At 40.6% G+C, this 22826-nt stretch overlaps 1 protein-coding gene across 10 annotated transcripts in view; it reads left to right on the top strand.

Annotated features, from left to right (window-relative positions):
- Positions 1–22826, top strand: part of nfia (nuclear factor I/A) — a 438666-nt gene that overhangs the window by 228856 nt on the left and 186984 nt on the right. For 9 of the 10 annotated variants that reach the window (XM_067990275.1, XM_067990281.1, XM_067990283.1 and 6 more), the window contains exon 3: positions 4201–4263. The exons of the other annotated variant lie outside the window; for it this stretch is intronic. In XM_067990275.1, the coding sequence (XP_067846376.1) occupies positions 4201–4263 (63 nt within the window). The remainder of the gene's footprint in view (positions 1–4200; positions 4264–22826) is intronic. 10 annotated transcript variants of the gene reach the window in all.

The raw sequence follows: 22826 nt of genomic DNA, 5'->3' as shown, positions 1-22826 counted from the left end.
GGGACCCAAGATTCTCCAATATGCCTTTATGAGGCAGAACCTTTGTCCACCTATTATAATGGTGGGGTCTCCTACAATGGAATTCCTACTTTCCTGGCTAATTCAAGACTCGACGCTGGACCGGAGGCTGGTACGCCAAGTGAGATGAAGCTCACTAGCCTCTAGATGGGTAGTAGTGGGCTATACCAAGAAGTCCAGGCCAAGGAAGTGGCCTAGTCCGTCAAAGAATGCCCCAAATTTGAAAAAGAATCAATATTGCGCCCCACTCCCGACACAGGGGGCTGATGGAAGTCTGCATGGAATCTGAGAGGGGGGCTGGGCAACCTCCTCCAAAGTTGGTCAGATGCTGGATTTTTTAGCCAGTGATGCACCCACAGAGGCACTTCCTCCTATCTGCCCCATGCAAAATAGGTGGTCTCAGGCTGACTCCACAGACTCTGGCACTGGAGGGTGATGTCCAGTGCAATTCCAGCATAACCACCGGAATCACATCTTACAGATTTTCAGGACCCACATCTTCAGATCCAAAAACTCCTCAGGAAGTATTATTGATGCTGACAAACTGTTTACAAACTGCACCTGGGCTGATAGGGGAAAACTATCTTTACTGCCTGCACTTCACTGCAGAAGCATTGCCAAGCTGTGCCATTTGTTACAGGTTGATAGCTATCAAGGTCACCACAGCATTAAGCTTTTATGTAACAGGATCCTTTCAGGCCACCGCAGCGAACATCTTCTAGATAAGCCAGTGTGCAATTTATTACTGTATAAGGCAAATGACTGATGCCATGTTTTCTTGGGGAAATACCTTTATCACTTTCATACTGGAATGGTTGCACCATTAGAGTGGTCAAGCAGAGTTCCCATTTGTACCATGGAGTCTCATTCTAAATGAGATTAGGTGACTGGGATGGTTCTCCTGGAACCTTAAAGGTGTGAGGTGTCTCGTCTCAGGGTAGCTGCTGACCCATGGGACCAGCTTCCAGCTGCCTGGCGTTTGCAGTAGCTCCCTCGTGAAGGATTGGAGGGGGTGTGAAGGAAGCAGGTTCATTGCCACTCTCCAGAGTGGCAATGACACCTGTGCCTACTCCTTGCAGCCCACTGGTACTGGGCATAGTTTCTGAGATGCTACTGATTGGTGTCATCACAGATTGAATACTTCCAAACAGGTCTTGGAAGCCCTGTGAAAACGTCCTGTTGAGAACATCTATTGCAGCACTGTTAGATGCTACTCTGGAAGCCTAAATGTATTTAGAAATTCTTCCTGGCATCTTGATGCTGCAGCGATTACTCGGGCTGCCACAGTCTCAAGGTGTTCTGCCGATCATGACAAACTTCCTGCAATGTGTTGCAGATACACAGAGTGGACTCCTCCCAGCTAGCCATCATCTCGTGTGAAAACCGCCTCCACTGTCTCCACATGAGATCAGTGCTCCTAAATCATGGGTCTTTTGATGACTGGGCTTTTGAGATCTGGATCCCTGTGCTCCTCAGCCGAGGGTGGTCGTTTCTCCATCCTCCATGGCGGAATGGCACTCTCCTTTTCTTCCACTTACAGGTCCTCATTTTCACAAGTATTCCATGATGCACTTGGTGGCAATCCTTCTGATTGTCTAACTAATTCCTCATGAGTGGTGTCTCTGCACTGGTGCTTGCACAAATAAGGTGCCAGTACAGAGTTGGTGAGGACGTGGCAGCAGCTGTGGATCTGGAAGTGCCTGGGCAGTCATTTTCCCACACTCCCTATGACGTGAAAGACAAAATAATTTGTTTAGCCCTGTGCTCATAGTGAAATTTGTCCTTTAAGAAATAGCAAGTGAGTGTAAGGAGAGTGCATTGGCTTGAGAAAGTACATGAAGCTGAACCTATACATGATGAGGTTTGCTCAACCTTTATCAACTTGCCACCTTGCCTCCAACATTGTTCTCTCCTACAGGATCTCCTCTAAATCTGCTTGTTAGATTCAAAGCTTCCTCTCCCTGCAGACTGAGGGTTTTCAATGATGGTGATCCCCCCTCCTGTTGTCCTTCTGTAGTGCTTAATTTATTCCTTTTTTTTACTTTGGAGGGAGGTAAGACAATGTTACAGGACTAAGAGTGTAATGGAGACTTTCCCCATATGAGGTCATGTATGCCATGGTGATGAGAGGCAAAGGTGCCTTGTTCCTTTAAATGAAGTGTCCTTGAAGACTAGCAAAAGCCCTTGTGACAGGCAAAGTGATCTTAGAGAGTGGTTTGAGTAAAGAAAGTGCTTGAGTGTTTTAAAGGTTACCATTTGCAGAAGTGAGTTTCCCTGACACCCAGCTGCTGAGAGAGAAAAAGTATAGCCATAGGAGTACATTTTTTCCAGTGTGATATTAGTGCAGTATGGATGGAGAGGGATGCAGTGGTGATGAATGTTCAGATGTTTTGGACATTGGCTGATATCAAAGTTCTGATATTTGCCAAGTTTCACAATGACCAATAACTGAACACTGTAGCTGGTGGATGCGTCCAGTGGAGCATCAAAGAATACTGGTGTATCCCCTTGGAAATGGGGCAACAATTAATTTGGTTAGAAATAGAATTAACATGCATCGTGAGTGAAGGAAGCTTTGGTAGGATACAAAATTAGCATCCTCCATCCATAGAGGAATGATTCTCCCTATAAGCAGTCCTGACATAATATATCTAGTATAAAGCCATGACTCAACAGAATGATTGGAATTGGACTTCAGCTCAGCCCTTCACTATGACAACCTGGCTGAGATTGAGAACTCACTGTATAGTGAATCGTAGGTCCTTCAGCAGACCAATGCCCCAATATAGTGCACGACTAGGTGCCCATTCAGCGCATAGTTTACAACCAATCATATTTATCAACAATAATAAAATCTCCAGAATGTTACTGCAATTTTCAGTTGATAATTTATCTTCATTTTATCTCACTCTACATGCTGCCCCTCGGTGACATCATCCGAAAACACATCAGGTTCCACATGTTCACTGACGACACCCAGCTCTACCTCACCACCACCTCTCTCAATAGCTCCACTGTCTCTGATTTGTCACACTGCTTGTCCGACAGCAGAAATTTCCTCTAGCTAAATATTGGGGAGACCAAAGCCATTGTCTAGCCACCATTCGTTCCCTAGCCACCAATTCCATCCCACTCCCTGGCCACTGGTTGAGGCTAAACTAGACCGTTCGCAACCTTGGCATCCTATTTTACCCTGAGATGAGCTTGTGACCCCATATCCCGCTCCATCACCAAGATTGCCTAGTTCTACCTCCGTAACATTACCCGTCTCCAACCCTGCCTCAGCACATCTGCTGAAACCCTCATCCATGCCCTTGTTACCTCTAGACTCGTCTATTCCAATGCTCTGCTGGCCGGCCTCCCACCTTGCATCCTCCATAAACTTGAGCTCATTCAAAACTCTGCTGCTCGTATCCTAACTCGCACTAAATCCTGTTCACCCATCACTACTGTGCTCGCTGACCTACATTGGCTCCCGGTTCGGCTACACCGCGATTTTAAAATTCTCATCATTGTTTTCAAATCCCTCCATGGCCTTGCCCCTCCCTATCTCTGTAACCTCCTCCAGCCCTACAACCCTCCGAGATCTCTGCACTCCTCCAATTCTGGCCTCTTGCGCATCTCTGATTTTCATTGCTCCACCACTGGTGGACATGCCTTCAGCTGCCTAAGTCCTAGGCTCTGGAATTCCCTCCCTAAACCTCTCTGCCTCTCTCTCTTATAAGATGCTCCTTAAAACCTACCTCTTTGACCTTTGGTCACCTGTCCTAATATCTCCTTATGTGGCTCAATGTCAAATTTTGTTTGATAAGCTCCTGAGAAGTGAGTTGGGACGCTTTACTACGTTAAAGGCGCTATATTAATGCAAGTAGTTGTTATTTGCCTAATTCGACTTTCTGTCTTCCCGATATTGTTCCAAATATGTAGCTCTTTTAAACACCCCTTCCATCTTGGAATATGGTACATATTACCACAAGTAGCTACTGAACTTGAGCCAATCATGCCATTTAAGCGGGAATTAGATAAACATTTGAAGAAGGAAAATATTAAAGGCTACGGGGAAAGAGCAGGGATCAGAATAGATAGCTCTGATGTGGAACTAGCAGTGACACCGGGTCTGCTTCTATGATGAAGTTTCTATGATCCATTCTAATAGGTCGGCTTATATTTTCTGTCTTTCAGATTCAGGTCAGTCTGAAAGTCCTAGCCAGGCAAGTGAGGATATCAAGGACCAGCCAGAAAATGGTATGTATTACTTTGACATGAAAGATATACTTTAGCAATATTCACTTTATAAACTCTGCAGAACAGCTAGATTGTGCTTTTTTAAGAGTATTGTAATAATTTGCTTTTAAACCAGGTAGGGAATTGCTTGAAAGAGTTAAATGCCTTCAGTGGCTCTGAAGAAAAGACCTATATATAGTAAAGTTTCTTTTGATGGTTTTGACATTGGGCATGTTAGCTAACAATGAATACAGCACTTTTATGTTCCGTGATTGTCAGTGAAAGCCCTCAATGATGTTACCTTTGAATATTGTGTCAAAGCCATCCAAAGTTTTCAAAAAAAAAAGATCTGATGTGCTATAGCTCTGATTCTTTAATACATTTGAATTCTTTGCTTCTGTGAGGTGTCTCATTGCATTGAGATATAAAGATCATGCACCTGTGGAATAGGAAAACATACCCAGCTTTATTTCCATTAGCCATTGCTGCCTTGAGCACGTTGGTGAGGGTTGTATTTTGCGCAAACACATATTTAACACCATGCAACAAAGTCGATGGCAGACAAAAGAATGGCACCTTTAAACTGAATGCAATCCTATTTAATGAGCTCCAGCAATTCTATTTAACAACTTTAACCCCTTGCAAGTTGAGATTTCCTGGTGAGGCTTCTGATTCCCAGACTCTGCAATTACTGCCAAGCCGAGTATTAAAGGGGCAGTGTCTTCATTGGAAAATATTTTGCAGTGCACTTTGGCATGTTTACATGCAGATTGCCTGTTGATTTGTGTCTGGTACTAAAAATGTAAGGAAGAAACTTTAAGGAAGTGCTCTCTGTAGCAGATCGTCATCTTCAGGTTGAATTTGCTATGAAAGCCAATATGCTATCTCTGTAGTGGAGGTTTTTTTTTAGTAATCTGTTACAGGTATTGAATCTGCCCATAAGCTCCATGAAACATCCCATCCATGACCGTTCATGTGATGATGTCCACTCTAAATTACTGTAAAAGGCAGAATTATTCAGTTTGGATTTTTTTCAGGCTAATTAAATATTTCCAATATCTAATTTTACCAAATGACCTTTGGCAATGAAGGTAACAATACATAATGATTTCTTTGAGACAGAAGTTATTTTTTCCAGATATTCATATAGTTCATCTCATTTGTATTTAATCTTCTGTTCAGAAGACGATAAATAAAATTGTGCTTACACCTCAATGCACATTTAGAACCAGAGAAATATGCTAACCATTCTGGTTAGTTGTGAAAGTGTTGTTAAATTTGAAAATGCTATGCTTATGGTTTCAAGATTACTGTGAGGGTGAAGGGTTTGAGTGGACTGTGATATAATTCTGAGTAGGCAGTTTCACTTTCAGATATTAATACAATTAATCAGACAGGCTTCTGTACCGTACAGTTAAAATAAATGCTGTTCATACAGAAATGTGTGCTCTAGTCAGCTATATTTAGACAGTAGAATTCTTGGTGTTCAGTCTGAAAGGTTACCCACAGGAAATGGGTGGGTGGGGGTGTTTAATTCTCTGAGGCATACAGTGTAACAGTTGTGCACATCGCCATTAGCCTCGAGTGATGAATTATAAGCTCACCTCAATATAGCACTTGCACCTACAATCACAGATGAATTTTCCAGCTGTAGTAATATTTGTTATTGGTGTGGCTTTGCTGAGTATAATTAAAATTAAAGCCAGATGAAAAAAATAACTATCGCAAAAGTCTTCACAGAAAGTTTTTTTAAACCCAACTGTCCTGAACCCACTTAACATTTGAATTTGTGTAATGTTTAATATATAAATACTTGTTTAAATTAATGAATGAACTGAGTTATGATTTTTGTTGCCTCACAATAATCAGCTAAACAAGCTTTCTGCCACTCCAAGGTTTGTACTGTTACAAAACTGTTTACACATAGATTCTGCTGAAAATGTACAACAATGCTGCAAAGTGATACAGTACAGAAATGCAGAACCTGAGGAGCTTACATAACATGTGTTTTACTAGTACCCATTGTTACATCTGGTCCAACTGATAACGAAGTGTTGATATTTCAGTTGGACATGATAGAAGTTTCCGGAAAGCAAAGGGATTGAGAACTATGATGAGCAGACCAGTAGATGGGATTGATCAGTAAAAAAGGGACAGACTAGTTGGTGCTTGTGACTTTTTCTTGTTACTGGAATGCAAACTTTCCAAATTGCACTGTTTGTCAGTGTTAATGTATATATTTTTTTAAATGGAGGCATGCACACATTCTGCAACTAGAACTCACTGGTATGTCTATTTATTGCATATATTGCTAAAGGCGTGTAGACTCAGAACATCATTACAGCACAAACTGTAGCTTGCTTTGATTCCTTTACTGCAACATGAAGGTCCTTGAATTTGATCATGGAAGTTGAAATGAAGAGCCACTGTCAGAATATCATACTTAACAGCACTGACAGTGATGGTGTTACAGAACCATAGTCTTCAGTTATACGGCTCACCTTTAGTTTGACATGACAGTAAATGCACTTAATTTATATATTTGCCCTCATTAGCCTCCCTCTACCCACTTCTTCCTCATTTTTGCACCTGTTATTCACACAGTAGAGTGAGGTGGACAGGAATGTCGACTTCTGGATGTTGCTGTCAGTGTTTGTCTAACATGAGATACATGGTCTGTGGAGGACTTACAGAAATAAGGAAGGAGTAAGACTGAGAACAAAAGTCAGAGATACAGAGGTATTGATGAGAGAATGTGAATGAGAGCCATACAAAAGAAAAAATCAAGACAGCCAGAGTTGAAGACAAACAGGCAGAGAGACTGGAAGAATTGGAAAGTGTGAAGCCAGCAGAGGGGCAATTGTAGGTAGAGAGAAGCTTTAAAATAAATTTGTCTGTGACTATTGGTGCGGGATATCAAATAATGTTTTAATTAAAAAAACAAAGTTAACAAACTTCCTCCTTGCAACTTAACCTTAGTTATTCCAGCAACACATATGGAATATGAACATATCTGAACATTTGAAAGTTTTTGTTTAATTTTAATTGGCTTAATACATGTGTTTTCCTCAAAATCATGCTGGTGTGTGCATTGAGATAGGTGGGATTTTTACTGTTTATTCAGCATTCAATAATATGCTCTCCCCCCTCCCCCCAGGAGTCTGATTCTAACAGTACAGAAATGTTGCATTTAATCTTTGGCTGGATAAAAGGTGTAATTTTTATCTAATTTGTGAGATGCAAACAAGGAAAAAAATGGTGGCTTTGTAGAACAAAGCTCATTACAAATACTGAATTCTATTATTTTTGTGTTTTGTTAAAAGATTGCGCTTGCAGCTACAATTACAAGAAGTTCCCTTTCATGGGGTTAGTCAGAACTAATTCACTTGCAGAAATTGCCTAATGCTTGCCGTGTCCACTTTCTGTTGGTAATGCTTGCTCCTGTAATACAAAAAGAATGGGTAATAAACTGAGGAGTGTAGATGGTTGGCTGTGAGGTTAAAAGGCAGTAATTCAATCGAGCACTTCTACTGACGTCATTACCCCTGGGAGCGAAGGTTTATGAATGTCAGCTGAACCCAGAGATTGCAGATAACTGCTTTACGCTCACACCCGGCTACTCACTATTCTATATAACAAGGATATCTAATCTTTTGTCTTTGTAGGCTGCATAGGTATGTTTAAATCCAGGTTGTCATTAATTTGCATATACCTCAACTTACTAATATTAATAGGTCTCATTGTTCTGATCAGGCTTTGTCCACCAATGAGGTGAGGCAAAAGCACTAAGAAGAGTCCTTTCCAAACCTACAGGCCCGCAAAATTCAAACAGAACAAACCAACAAATAAGAAATACAATGCAAATAGCACAGAATTGCCCAGATTTCGAAGGTCGGTTTTCCAGGGCTCGGGGCTGTATGTGGCCCCCTGCTTTATAACACTTTATTTTATTTAGGTGAAGGAAAGCCTCTTTTTGAAGCATTTCTCCCTGTGCCATTCACCGTCCATAGATAAGCAGGCAACCTGCTTCCAAAATATGCCAATGTTTTTGTGGAACGGGAAGCTAAGATGTGCACAAGAGTGAGCTGGGGTGACTCTCTGTTACATATGTTCAGGTTTTACACTAGATATTTTCTTGGATCCAACATCATCCATGACTTCTGTAAGCTGGCCTTGTGTCACCTATGATTCAGAGTACCCCTTTTAACTGCCCAATATCTAGTTAAATGATAGTGACCCAGGGATTGTAACACAGATTTCTTGCTACGTATACTGACTACTGCCCTGTGTGTTTTCCTGCCTTCACAGGAGGCAGACAGAAAAGCACTCTAACGAGATGAGATACAATTACAAACCAGCAAACTGGTTCATTTTATATAAAATACATGAATGAGCATAACATCGTTTTTACAATATGATCTAGCAATTTCTACCGTTCCTGATGCATTGGAAAACAATAAGGACGCAACTCTGCTGGCACTCTAGGCAAAAGCTAATTTTCAAGCTAGCTGAACCCAAGATAACTGCTTCTGTTTTTTTGGTTATAAGCTGCATATGTTCATTCATCACTGTATCTCTGTGTGTGAGAGGGAAAGAGAGAGAAGTCAGCCCTCAAGGGTGTGAGGTCTTCGGGATGGGGGGAGGAAATTCTGCCCAAAAAGAGCAATACCATGGGACTTGAGCGAGTTAAATTAGAAAACTTAATACAATCCAAAATGGGTGCGTTTCAGGTGAAACAAATAAACGCACAAAACTAAATGGGTTCCTGGTGTTAAGTGAAAAATGTCATTGAACAAACTATATTCAGTAACTTCTAAGTTAGGCTGTGGTTTGACTAAGTTTGGAATCAACTCACCTAGGAGAATTTATCTACAGTGTCATTACCATTTTATTGAGATTGAGGACCATATTAAGTTTTCATCTTTCCACACTTTGGGTAAAATATTGGCTATTTGATTGCATTGACAGTCATGGCCTATACCCTTTACTTTATTTGTCAGGTTGCGGTGGGTGTTGCAGATGTTTTACTTCATTATCAGTGCAACTGGCCTAACGTTTTAATTAATTTAATAGAAGAAATAATAGTAAGGTTTCTGATACACTAGTTTGACTTTGTATGCTATACTGGTCTTTTATTCTATCATTTTGCTTCATTAAGGTGCGCTCCTTTAAACTAGCATGTGGCACATTGTTCATGGATCTGTCGAGTCTCACTACGTATTTATTTATTCTTCACCTCCACTGTCACAACCTCAGTAAAATGTTAATAACACTATATATAAATTCTCCCTTGTTATTTGATTCAAAACTTAGTCAAACCACAGATAGATGACAGACAATATGCCGCTGCCATGCCTGCACGGCAAGCAAATTACCATACTTTATCGGGTGAGTTCAGCCAACAGCCAGAAATGCTATTTTGCCAGCCATTGTGCGAATGGAATGAATGGAGGATCCAAAAAACAAGCTGTTTGCACTGAACACGGACAGTTGGCAACTATGTCCATATCGTAATTCTGGAGCCCGCCCCTACCTGCCCTCCCCTCCTTCAATTAAGAGGACTGTGGAAATATCCAGCGCCAGGGCTATAGATGACTCATGGCTCATCCAACAGGAGACAATCCTTACCACGGAGCAAATGAGCATGTCAGTTATTCTCTAGAGTGGCCAGCTTGCTCCAGTAACCAATTTGGCAGAGAAATGAGGAGACATATCGGCTGCCACTGGCTGCAAATTAGACCCACAAACTGAGATGATTCAAAGTCCCAACCATGTCATTTTTTGATTGCTTACAATTAACAAAGTGGATGAATGTAAACAAAGGTACATATGCAAGGACCCTTCTGATTAGTAGCATGTATATAAAATAGACAGAATGAATTTGCTACAGTATTGCAACAAATATGGTCTTTGTGACCAAGCTCTTGGTCATTTCTCTTAATATCTCCTTCTTTGGATCAGTGTCCATTTTGTTCCCTTACACCTCTGTGAAGTGCCTTGGAACATTTTTCTACATTAAAGGTGCTATATAAATGCAAGTTGTTGTTATTCATATAAATGTCTTACTATATAAATCTTGCACTTCTGTCATCATGTAACGCTACTCAGTTGTTCCTCAATGCTGCGAAAATCATAATCTATTACACTTAGTGCCTCTCAAGTAATCCAGTTCTTTTTCAGATCAAATGCCATCAGCTGCTAGTGTGCTATAACTTATGCACAGTGCTCCTTTTGATGAAGCTAATGTCTAGATTATTACATCAAAAGAAACAAATGGAAAAAATTGAAATGTAATTTTCACTTTTAGCAAAGCATTTGTTGCTATAAATATCTTTGTTTTCAAAATTAAACTAACCATGAAAATAGCAAGCTGTAACATTGAAGGAGGCAACCATCAGATATAGCAGCACCCTTCTCCCATGTCAACAAACTTCTATAAATTATTGAATAATGCATTTAGTTTATAGTTCATAAAATAAAATAAAAAATACCATGGAGTAAGTTAAAGGCAGTAATTATATCTTGTGATCAGATAAAGTTTCTAAACTACTAGTGCACCACCTGAATATCTTGATGGAATTTGTTTTTTCTATCGCACCCTAGCATTATTCTGTTTACTGCAAAAAGCAAGATGAGGTTTGTTGCAAACTGCAGACACACGATTGTTTATGTGACTTGTTCTAATGTAGTAGGGACCTTAACTGCAACCTTGTTTGTGAGCAGATATTTGTTGCTTGCTCTTGACATTGGCCATTGAGAGAATATCTTTAAAGATAAACTGTAGGAATTTTTTTCATATTTTTTATTTAATTATGAATGGAATTGCCAATCCTTCAAATGAACAATCTTCTTGGCAATCTGCTAATTCAAGCAGTGGAACTCTTTGCCATGACTAGATGATCTATGAGGGGTTGAGACTCCAATAAATATGGTAAAAATTCTGATCGGTGAAGTTCACATATGAACACTTACTGTGTCCGCTATTTTTACATGTGCGTTAATCAGTTCATTTTAAATGGATGAAAGTCTAGGCAAAAACAGCTTAGGCAGAAATGTAGTACTAGTGCATTAAGCGTTTGTATTTGATCTTCATCAATCAAAATTTTTACCCTAATGTATCCCTCGGATCTGCCCCATTGAATTCGGGTAGTTTAGTTACCGGGGCCACTAGATGGAGCACAGCAGGCAAGCACAGTATTTCATCTCCCAGGAAGAAAACTGACTTCATTGGGGTCACGCTGCCGAAGTCAAACTTCTTGCAATCACAGGCCAGAATTGATGTTAACCCTGGTGAAATCCCAGACTAAACAGCACTGTCCTCCTCCCAGCAGGAGGATACATAATGGGAAGCTAGTTGAAAAATTACTGAATGTCAGCAGGTGGAGGGCGGAGGAAGAGAGTGAGCAAAATGTTCTCTTTGGGAGTTTGCTATTGGCTTTTCAGAGATTCAGAACTAATGTCCATGCTCCAAGAGACTTTCCAGGCCTTCAAACAACAAAAGTATTCCTCTGTTTTTATGCAAAGGCTTAGCAGCTGCACCAGGTTTAACTCCCTTGGTTGATTGACTTAATAAAATGACTTAAGATCTGGTGAAATTTGAATTAATGACAGCTGTTCTGTACACTAAGAAAGCTCTGCTTTGCTACCATTGCCCTTAATTGTTGAATGCAGTTTCAATTTTATACTAAACTTGCCTTTCACAAAGATCCCATTTTCTTCAATCTCCACAGGTTAGCCAGTGATGCATTATTTTTAACAGGAAATAAAACTTGAACGCTCTGGAAATTAGTTTATGATGATTCAAATGGATATACTGTTACTTTATTTTCAAGTTCTTTATTTAAAAAGTGAATTCCGTCACACCTTGATTCAATGTAAATAAAAAAAACCTGGAAATATATAAAATTATATATAAAATTACACATAAAATAAAGCACATTGTAGAAAAAATACATACAAATGCTTAACACTGCCAAATTGTTTTATTATGGCTAAACAAAACTCAGTGGCTTATTTCTAAAATATCGCATCATAGTGTGGTGATCTGTGAACATTCAACTTCCTTTAAAAGTCATTTGGACACTTGTAGCTGGATTTTTGGCAGGATAGCAGCAGAAAATGGGACAAATTCAGGTGATGAGGCTTATCAGTGCGTTCCCACCCTCATTTCAATTTCCCTGCCCCTGCCAGGATGGCCGCCAACTATCCACTGTGCTCACTGCATTTAAATTTTGGTGGGGAGGTAAGGCCCAGCAAGGCATCCCATTTCCCTTCTTACTGCGCTGTCTTCACCAACCTTGGGGTCTGCCAGGAGGAAGCTGGTGGTTATCCCTTGGGTAACAGCGGTAAGCCCCCATAGTCACAGAATGAGAGTGCCTACTAACAACCTTCTCTCCCTCCATACAAGTCCCCAAAAACTTGTCCTTTTAGGCCTTTGTTTCAGCCTAAAGAAAATTTCCTTCCTTCCTGTTTTTTTTATTCATTCATGGGATGTGGGCGTCGCTGGCGAGGCCGGCATTTATTACCCGTCCCTAATTGCCTTTGAGAAGGTGGTGGTGAGCCGCCTTCTTGAACCGCTGCAGTCCGTGTGTTGATGGTTCTCCCACAGTGCTGTTAGGAAGGGAGTTCCAGGATTTTGACCCAGCGACGATGAAGGAACGGCGATATATTTCCAAGTCAGGATGGTGTGTGACTTGGAGGGGAACGTGCAGGTGGTGTTGTTCCCATGTGCCTGCTGCTCTTGTCCTTCTAAGTGGTAGAGGTCGCGGGTTTGGGAGGAGCTGTCGAAGAAGCCTTGGCGAGTTGCTGCAGGGCTCTTCTACCTCCTTTAAATGCCAGGCCGCCTCTGAGTGCTGCAGCAATGGTCCAGCTGCAGCTGCACCAGGATTTTGTGGCCTTGCAACAGCAAGACCCCACTTGGTGGCACGGATCTTTGCTGGGAGCCTGCCCTTCATAACAAATGACCCTGCTTCAGGAAAATGGCTCACGGTTAGTGCATTGTCACAGTGGCAGACGGAAGTGGTGCCCCCTTCACTGCTACCCTATCGTGAAGAGGAGAACACAGCGCTGGAGAACAAAAAATCCTTTAATTTACTATGGTGCATCTCCTGATAGGGCAGCATAAGAATTGCTGAATGTCATTGATGGTATCTGTCCAGGTGTCAGCAGAGAAGAACCACCCAAGAGGATAACAGTGTGAATGAGGGAAGCTTACAAAGAAATAACAATGGGGACATAGTTTGAAAAAAATGATTGTTAATTTTCATTTTTGGCTATAGCCTGTAGTACTCAAACAGCAGAATGCATGTATGTAGACAATGGGCTTAAATATTAACGTCACTTGACTCTAGATGCTAGGCCTCTCTGAGTAAAACTGGCAATTTGGTGGTAGATAACACCAAATTATGGCCAGTTTTGTGTTCTGGACCAATTCCAGCTCAGAATTTGCCCAGATGTTTCACACAGCACCTTTACAGCTGTCCAAAAAGAAGGAATTCCATATCATCAATGTCCATTTAAAACACTTATCCAATTCTCCTTTACAAGATGTTGTGGTCTCTGCCTCGGTGGCCACTTGTGGTAATGACCTTCTGTGAAAAAAATTCTTCTAACGTCCCCCTTCGTTCTTCTAGTGATAATCCTGACTCTGTGCCCCAAACTAACATAGGTCAGTTTGACTCATTCTCTGATTTATTTTCCATTTGCTCCCTAAGGAAAAACGACTTGTCTCCAATTTGTACCTCTGTGGCTAAGATTAAAAACTAATGAAATTGCAAACACAAGCTGATATTTTATCACTTTGTCACGGAATGCGTTTGGTACAACAAGGCTCCCGATAAATGTGTTTGTTTTAATAATCTTTTCAAATGATAATTTTATTGATCCTTTCCCTATTATTGTGGCATCAATGATAGTGACTATAAGAGGTGGGTATTGCAGTGCAGATTATACATATTGAAGGTTTCAGATAAGACAGGTGTTCTCAACTGGGATTTATTTCTTGACAAATATTGTAATACTCTGAAGTATTTATTGCAGAAAAACACCAAAGATGGTGCCTATACACCATACATTACACAGACATAATATTTATTATGACAAGAAAAACATCTGGTTTGCATCAGTTCTCAGCTGCAAGTAGTCTGTTCAGCATTTGGAACCAGGTTTGTTTCTTTGTCATAAAAATTACAGAAAAAAATGAACAAATGGGTTCTGAGATACTCAAATTCTCTTTGTAAATAGGACTGAGTGGTTCAGATTTGCCAATGTGCCCACTTGCATGCTTGAACATAATCAAATATGTTCTGAGCAATATTTAATTGTCTTATCTCATTTTTTGCTTGTGTTGCTTTTTCCCTATTTTAAATTTAATGCAACCTCATCTGCTATGAATTTGGATGTTTCGTGACTTCCATGACAACATTTTGTTTTTCGTGTTCTTTTAATAATATCATGAAATGTATCTGACTTTCAGTGAACCAAACTGCCACATTTTCCATTTTGTTTTCTTTGTGACTGATATCTGGACTTTGCACTAAAATATGAATTGTTGTAACAAGTGAACTAAAGGGGAACCAAGCTGTTTGCATTTAAATTTTTACTTATTAGTGGAGAATATATACTGAAGTATTATAACAATGTGTGTATGCAGTAATAGAAGCCAGTAAAACAGAACATACTATTTTTTTAATAAAATACACTTTTCAGCTGATATTAACAAAACACTAGGCAAGCCTCAGAACCGTTTATTAAAGTTTGGGAAAAAAAAACTTGAAACTATTCAACAAAACACCACAGCCAAAATGAGAGAAAATTGCTGCCACTAAAGGAAGATAGACTGTTATGGAAAAACTATCTCTCTGCCTCTGAAACAGCGGGCAGTGAGAGGCAACTGCAGTGAGGCTCAGGCATGTGGAGTCAGCAGCAGACAGAATCTTGGGTGGAAGTAGAAGTAGCAACACTGGAACGTAGGTGGGTGGGCAGCTTAGAGGTGCCAGCTTAGTGGCCACCATGTCTGGGATATGGCGAGAAGGGATGCCAGTGATGCTGATGTAGGCCAAGCGTCTTTTGATTGCCTCTGGAGAGTAGGAGTGTTGGCAACTTCAAACTCTACTTTTGTGAGTCTGGGGCAGTCGGTTGCTTCAAGGTGAGCTGTCCTCCTTACCGCTCCCACGCTCAGTACAAAGCCGCAGACAAGTGAGCTAAAATGGACACTAATAATTAAAAGCACCTACCTTCGAAAAGAAATCAGTAGAAATAGTTGATCTGTCCATGAGTTCATTGAGAACTTTAAAACAATCACAGACAGCACTGCTGGCTTTACCAGCGAGAGTGAACTGGATTGATTCTGCACTTCCCACACCCAGCAGTGCCACATAACCCCTTCCTAATTCCCATCAACCCACCAGAAAATCAGTTGTATGTACTGGTGGGAGAGATGAAAAGGCAAAGCTCCACAGGCTGGATAAGATCTAGAAATGGGTTAGATTTTTCCCATGCCATAGAGTATTTGATTATCTGTTTATACCAATTTTCATTCCTTTACCTAACCAGGTGTTATCCATTTATTTTTAAAAGTGTTAATCTGCCAGATACCATTAAGTACTTTTTTCTGGGAGTCTGATCCAGATATTCTGCGTGGGGGGGATTCATTCTTCTCTCAGAATGGAGTGCACATGGCAAATGGACCCATCCAAGCAATTCTTGGTACCCAGACTCAGAGTTACAAGCAGTTTGATTGGTGTATATATATCTGAATATATATATACATATATTATATGTATATCTGAAACAAATCTATACGCACTTAGATTATGGCCAAAAGCATAGTTGGGAGGAATATAAACAAAGAAGGAGGGTGTTGGTCCTGTTTACTCTGCCTCAACAGCTGGCAGATATGCTATCATCAGAATCAGACTGAGATCGATAGATTTTTGGACACTAAGGGAATCAAAGGGTATGGGGATAGGGCGAGAAAGTGGAATTGAGGTAGAAGACCAACCATGATCTTATTGAATGGCAGAGCAGGCTCGAGGGGCTGTATGGCCTACTCCTGCTACTATTTCTGATGTTCTTATGTTAGCTCGCTGATCTTTGCTAGGGATTTTGACTTTGGTCGCTCGTACCCACGCCTGCTCCTCCGTGCCCCACAAATTAATGTTAGACTTATCTTGGTTGCGCTCTGTAACACATAGAAATGATCGGAGCTTGCCCAGTGCACAATTTCCAACCTAAAATGGCGATCGGAGTCCTCGGACCCCAATTTGCATATTGAAACAGGCAGACACTTTGGGTGCCCAGTGGTAGACCCCTTTCAAATTAGTGCCAGTTGCATCATCGCGGTTAATGGGGCTGTAAGGGTACTGACCCATTTTGAGGCCGTTACTGCTTCATTAACACCAGATAAAATAAGTTAAAATTGATCTCATTGACTCTACACCTCAAAATTCTACAGTTGGTTGCCCAGAGATGTACACTGTGGCAACCCACAGCACAAGATGTCACCAAGGATCTACTGCAGTGACTGATAACTGTGCAGAAGCTCTCAATGCCTTACCTCTGTTCCTTCTGACACTATTTTTATTCACAAAATTAAGGCAACCACACTAATTCTGGTAATCGCTATTGGCCGACAAAAGCCTGGATTTTTGACCTCCTTGCACTGTGTATCAATCTAATTAAATTTCATGCAAACAGAATCTATTTGCACCAACAGTAGGCCAAATAGGACAGAGCAATTTCTGAATTTTCTTAAGCAAGCGTGACTTCTTAGTTGAAATACTCTTGACATCTCAGGAGGCTTCAATCTCAAAAACTTAGAATGCTGAATGGAATTCACCTGTTGGTGGACACACGATAAGAAACAATAATGGGACTCAGTGCCCTAGCTATCCTGTCATATCTACAAATGCTGCTAGATCAGGAATGTTTGTCTGCATGCAGCTTTAGCTTTATACTTGGAACCAAGAGCATTTGCTAAACAGATGTCTGTTTGTTTCGTATGAGAGCAAAATCTTAGGTAAAGCTGTCATTAAAGAAACATTTAAAGAACTGGGTTGGTGAATAGATCCTTATTTTAGCCACTTTATCAGCGAGTGTGTGGAGGATTTTGCTTAGTGCTGGTTGCAAGGCAGCTGCCTGGAGCAACTTATGTTTTCCCCCAGGTATTATTGTGTTGACAGTTCAGGATGACAATCACTTTGGCAATACAGAAGAGGTTTCCTCTGTTTGCTATTTGTAGCAAAATCATAAACATAGTCTTTATACTTGAGTTTATTTCACCACAAATAGCAAACATTGGAAATCTTTCCCCACGTGATCCAAATGGCTTCAAGAATTAAGTGCTAACGCTAATTTCTGTATTACATTGTTGTGATCAAGATCGTATGTGAAACATGACTCAATGAGAAAGAATGTTAGATTGTCTACCAAAAGTGTTATTTTTCTCATTCAAAATTATTAGTCAGCCTACCCCTCTCCATTCTCTCTCTCCTGCTCTCTTACTTGATGAACCATTGTGTGGTACGTTGTTCACATTGTCATTCAATATCTCTGCTGCCCTCTTTGATCAAAGAACTCAGGTCGAGGTCATATGTCCAGTGAAGAAGCAGAAGACCATCTGATTAGTTGACAGCATATCCATCGAAATTTCTTTGTGTCCTTAGGTGATTCCCCCTTGACCCCCCCCCCCCCCCCCAGCAGCCCCAATTACATGATGGCAAATTCTAACTGTAGATATTGATTTCTTTGAAAGGCTGAGGAGAACCATACCTACAGTAAGTAATGTGATGTTTTATAGTAATTATTTGGAGTTCAGAGTGGAAAGTTTGGAGAGGAAATCATGTTTCAGCATTTAATGTTTCAACTTCAAAAAACTTTTTTGACCTCCAGAATTGCACAGAAATGTTGCTTTAAGGTTTAGTTACAAACGTCAAGTTCAAACCAGTTGAGTCGGCTCTTTGAGCTTCTCAGTACTTTCTTCTTACACTTTCCTGTGGGATTTTGTTTTGCTTCAATAAAGAATAAGTAAACAAATTACCAGAGATATCAGTAACATTTAGAAGATTTATTCGTGCAGAATAAATAAATCAACTACTATCGTAAGTGATTAATTTTATATACGTTTAAAATCCTATGCAGCACAGTGCATTGTCGTTTCAGTTTTTGTTCTATCCTGAGTGTTGATGCTGCCCACCCCTGCATATCAATCCTTCTCCAGCTGCCGAATATCAGCTTCATTATGGCTGCTACAGTGGTCAGGCAACAGAAGACACAATTCATTAGGGCATGTTCAACTATATTCAGTTTTCCTCTTGCAATACTTCTTCCATACTTTGTAACAATGTGATTTGGAATTGGAGAACTTACTCTTTAGATTGAAAAGATCCAACCAGGCAGCCAGATTTGTACTGTTTACTGTTTGGTTAAATAGATTTGATTTGCATATCATTTGATTTCATAGGTCATTGCTATAAAACCCATACGCAAATAGTTAGATTCAATGGCAGGAAGTATTTCTCTTCACAGGCAGTCATTGCCCTCTGGAACAAAATACTGAGATGTGGTCTGTATGGAGTCGCTACAATCCTTTAAAAGGAAACTTGACAAGTTCACAAGGGAAGAGGACATTTCCAGCTGTAGGGATTGAATTGCTAGTCAGTTGTGACTGCTTGATTGCTTTGGGGAGTCAGAGAGCAATTTCAGAGTTTTTCATGAATTGGCTACAGGTTTTTCTCTTCTTGCCTCTCCCAGTAGATTGTTTTGCTGGGGGTAAGTGAATGGTGTGCATGGTTGCTCTGTCCATTGATGGGGTGGGCTTGATGAACCTGAAGGTATTTTCTTGCCCTTTTCGTTTTTCAGTATTGTTCACATATCCGATCAGAATTCCACAAACCTGCCACGTTAAATTGTCAGAGAGTAACTTGTTACAGGCTAACTCCAGCCTTCTGAGCATCCCCCTCCCTTTTGCCCAACTATTGGTTGCAGAGCTTTCAGTATTCTCAGCCATACTTTCTGGAAGACCCTCACTTGATCCATCGGCTGCTCTACTTCGCTGTCCTCCTCGAAAAACATTCTCAAAAACCATCTTTTCAACCTCACCTTCAGTCACTTCTTCTAAATACTCTCCTTTGGATCAACATCTGTTCCTGTTACTATTTCTCTGTGAAGCACCTGGGAATGTCATGTACATTAAATGCACTATATAAATGCAAATCATTGTTATTTGTCATATAATGATCTGGATGCAATCTGACAAGTTACCCTTTCAAAACAAGCCACATATGTACAAGTAGCTTTGGGAATAAAAGTAGCATTTTTGTTATGGATGGGAATCGATGGACAACGTTTGATTTCTCATTCTAGCATATAAAGGATGTAACAGACCCATTTCTTTGGTTCTCTTTAGATATCAACTTCTATTTGTTGAGTATTATAAAGTAGTTCATAAGGCACACAAAGGAATTCTGTAGAAACCACGTACCTAGGACATGAAACGTATATACTATATTATTCGCATATAGCTAACACACACGCACACACACAATTTCCTCCTTTCTGTAAAAGGTACTAGTTACAACACATAGTACTATACATTCATCTCCCTCATATATACCCCACTTTTAGAGCACAGCAGTATTGTAAATCAACAAATATTTCAGTAACACTAATGTGTCTCCTTTGATGTTGCTCACTGAGTTATGCTATTGCACGAAGGTGTGCTTGGAGTCATATTTCAGCTGAAAGGATTTGGAAAGTAGTTTGTGAGAGATAGTTTCAGGGACAGTGAAGTAAGTGCTTTTTGATTGGTTCCTAGAAAATAAAGCAAACGGTGTTTTCCTTACACCCCGAAGAAGAAAAATAAATTGGTTCCTCAATTATATCACAGTTACATAAGTAAATGAACCTGTTTCTTCATGAAAGCTCCATAAACTCTCCATGAACTCAAATCTTAGGCTTATCAGAGAGGCGTAAGCCACTAATGGAAAATATTGGACACTTTTAAACACAAAATGTTGCCAAATAACTAAGTTTAAGCACTTGCTTGTAATTTGTGTAACTTTTTATGGCCTGGAATTCCCTTGAAGCTGCTCCCACTCTGCCATTATAACTTTGCTGAAAGTACGGCAGAAAACCCACTTATGCACAAACGGGTGTCCGCCGCACTTCCGGCAAAGTTACGGTGGGAGAGTGGCAGCAGATCCGAGGAAATTTCTGTCCTATATCTATTAAGTTACAAACCATGGCCTCAAATTTACATGCATTTTGAAGTTATTTGTGAACATAATTTAAGTGGACCAGTATTTATTGAGGTGCATTCTGGGATAGCTGTGCTGGTCCTTCCATCTGTACATTCCCCAATGCTGCTGGGAGATCAGTGGAATATATGTTAGTGGCCAGAACACATGACTTGCTCCCCCAGTGCACCAAGATAATAAATAATGAGTTAGAAAAGACATACCTGTTGCCGGAAGTGCTTTACTTTGCAGCCTGAAGAACTTTGAGAAGTGATTTCTGGAGTTGCAAACGACCTTTTGGATAGTTTTTTGGAGGGATTTTCACCTGGACAGAGCTCTGACACCCTGGGGGCCTTTAAAAGCACTGGGGTATTTTTCCACCCTCACAAAGTAAGAGGATTCCCAAAGGGTATTCCTTTGTTTGCTATTTTAATGGAGGAGGAGGAGGAGCAGTACAGGATGGAGGAAAGGAGTGTGAGACAGCATTTGTTAAGAAAGAATTTACAGTCACGCAGATCTTAAAGTCTTAGTGAGGAGCTCTGCATGAGAAGAGTGCACTTCACCAAACAGGCTATAGGTGAACTGTGCCACCTTCTGCATGAAGATCTGCAGCCAAGATGATCAGTGGCAGTAAAGGTTACCACAGCATTCAACTTTTATGCTACCGGCTCATTTCAAACAGCCACAGAGGAACTGTGTAATATTACCCAGAGTGCAGTCCAGGCATGCATTCGTCAAGTCACTAACACCATTTTTAGTGGAGTTCATTCAGTCTGACATGACTACTCGGCAGTAGTATCATGATAGAGCCAAACAGTTTTAGCAATGTGCTGGGTTCCCTAAAAGAGCAGGGTGCAATTGATGGCACTCACATAGCATTACAAGCTCCTACATTAAACCCCTTAAACTTTATGAATATAAAGGCTTACACTCTATGAATGTACAGATTGTGTGTGACTAGATGAAAAGAATTCTGCATGTCACTACCAGATTTTCTGGAAGTTGCCATAACACATTAATTCTCAGGAATTCTGCCCTCCCTGATCTCTTTAAAGAAGAATCTGAAGTAACTGATGTCTTGTGGGGGACAAAGCCTGCCCCTTTTCTGCCATGAAACATGACGCCTCTGCAAGTTGCAAGAACAGCAGCTGAGGAGTGCTACAAATAGGCACATGCTTCTACAAGAGTTGCAACTGAGAGATATATAGAGTTCTTAAAGGGGCATTTTTATTACATTGATAGATCTGGAGGGGCTCTGCAATATGCTTCTGAGTGGGTATCCACAAAGTGATAGTTTACGGTACCCTGTGCTACTTTAGTCCAAAAAGGTTTTGGAGTAGGCCATGGAGTGGAGTATCATGAAGGCTCCACTTGGGGCCCCTTTGATATGATAGTCTTTATAATCTCTATGAATAACTGAACATGAAATAAGTGCATCTCTTCCTGAATGACTCTAATTTCCATTAATAACTGAGCACAAAATAAGTGCATTTTCTCTCTTAATACAAACAATTCAAAGGGGAACATAAGTCATCCTACTCCCTCCTCACACCATGCTTCCATTAGACTACTAAATGTACTTTTTCCTGATGTAGTCTGAGGGGTAGTATCGCAAGTTGTGCGACCCAGGTGGTCCTCTTCTCATGGCAGCTTGCTTCTGAGAGGAACTCGCTGCTGCCTGCTGCACCAGTAGCTCTCCCTCTCTTTCCCCCTTTCTCCCAGGGCATGAGTCCCATGTTACATGGGATTTGCACTACAGAAACACTAAAGGCTATTTAAATTAACTAACTCTATGTTCTACAATAGGGTCAGTGCGGCAGGCATTTGGCAAATGGAAGTCCAGCCTTTTGGGTGCAACACCTGTATAAATGGCCCCCCATGCTTTTTCAGGGCCCTTCCACAGGCGTTCTCATAATCCTGGCAGAAACTCCAAAGAAACAGTGTCAATTTTTAGCCATTGATACCATTTTACTGAGGGTTCTTCTGGTCTTCCACCTCCACAGTGGGAGACCAACCAGGAGAACACTCACAAAATTTCAGGGCCTTATATCTGGCAGAATTTCTAATGTTGTGGTGAATCCAGGATGGTGGCTGAAAGGATTTTAAAACATATTTGGAGCAATTTAATTAGTTCCACTTTTTATTGGTAGCTTTTGCTGACCACTCATTAATTAGTTGTTATCATACATTAGTAGTTTTTTGCCTGCAAAGCATTTTTATCCATTTTGCCTGCTTCTGATTGGCACATTTCCCACTGGTTTGGTTTTGATTTGCTGTAGTTTTATGAATATAAAATTTGAGCCAGTCTGGGTATGTGTAACTCATACTTTGCATATCAAGCATGATGTC

The sequence above is a fragment of the Heptranchias perlo genome, chromosome 9, assembly GCF_035084215.1.
Source record: "Heptranchias perlo isolate sHepPer1 chromosome 9, sHepPer1.hap1, whole genome shotgun sequence".
Classification (NCBI taxonomy): Eukaryota; Metazoa; Chordata; class Chondrichthyes; order Hexanchiformes; family Hexanchidae; genus Heptranchias; species Heptranchias perlo.
Note: the sequence above shows the minus strand (reverse complement) of the source record. Positions and strands in the feature narration are given on the sequence as shown.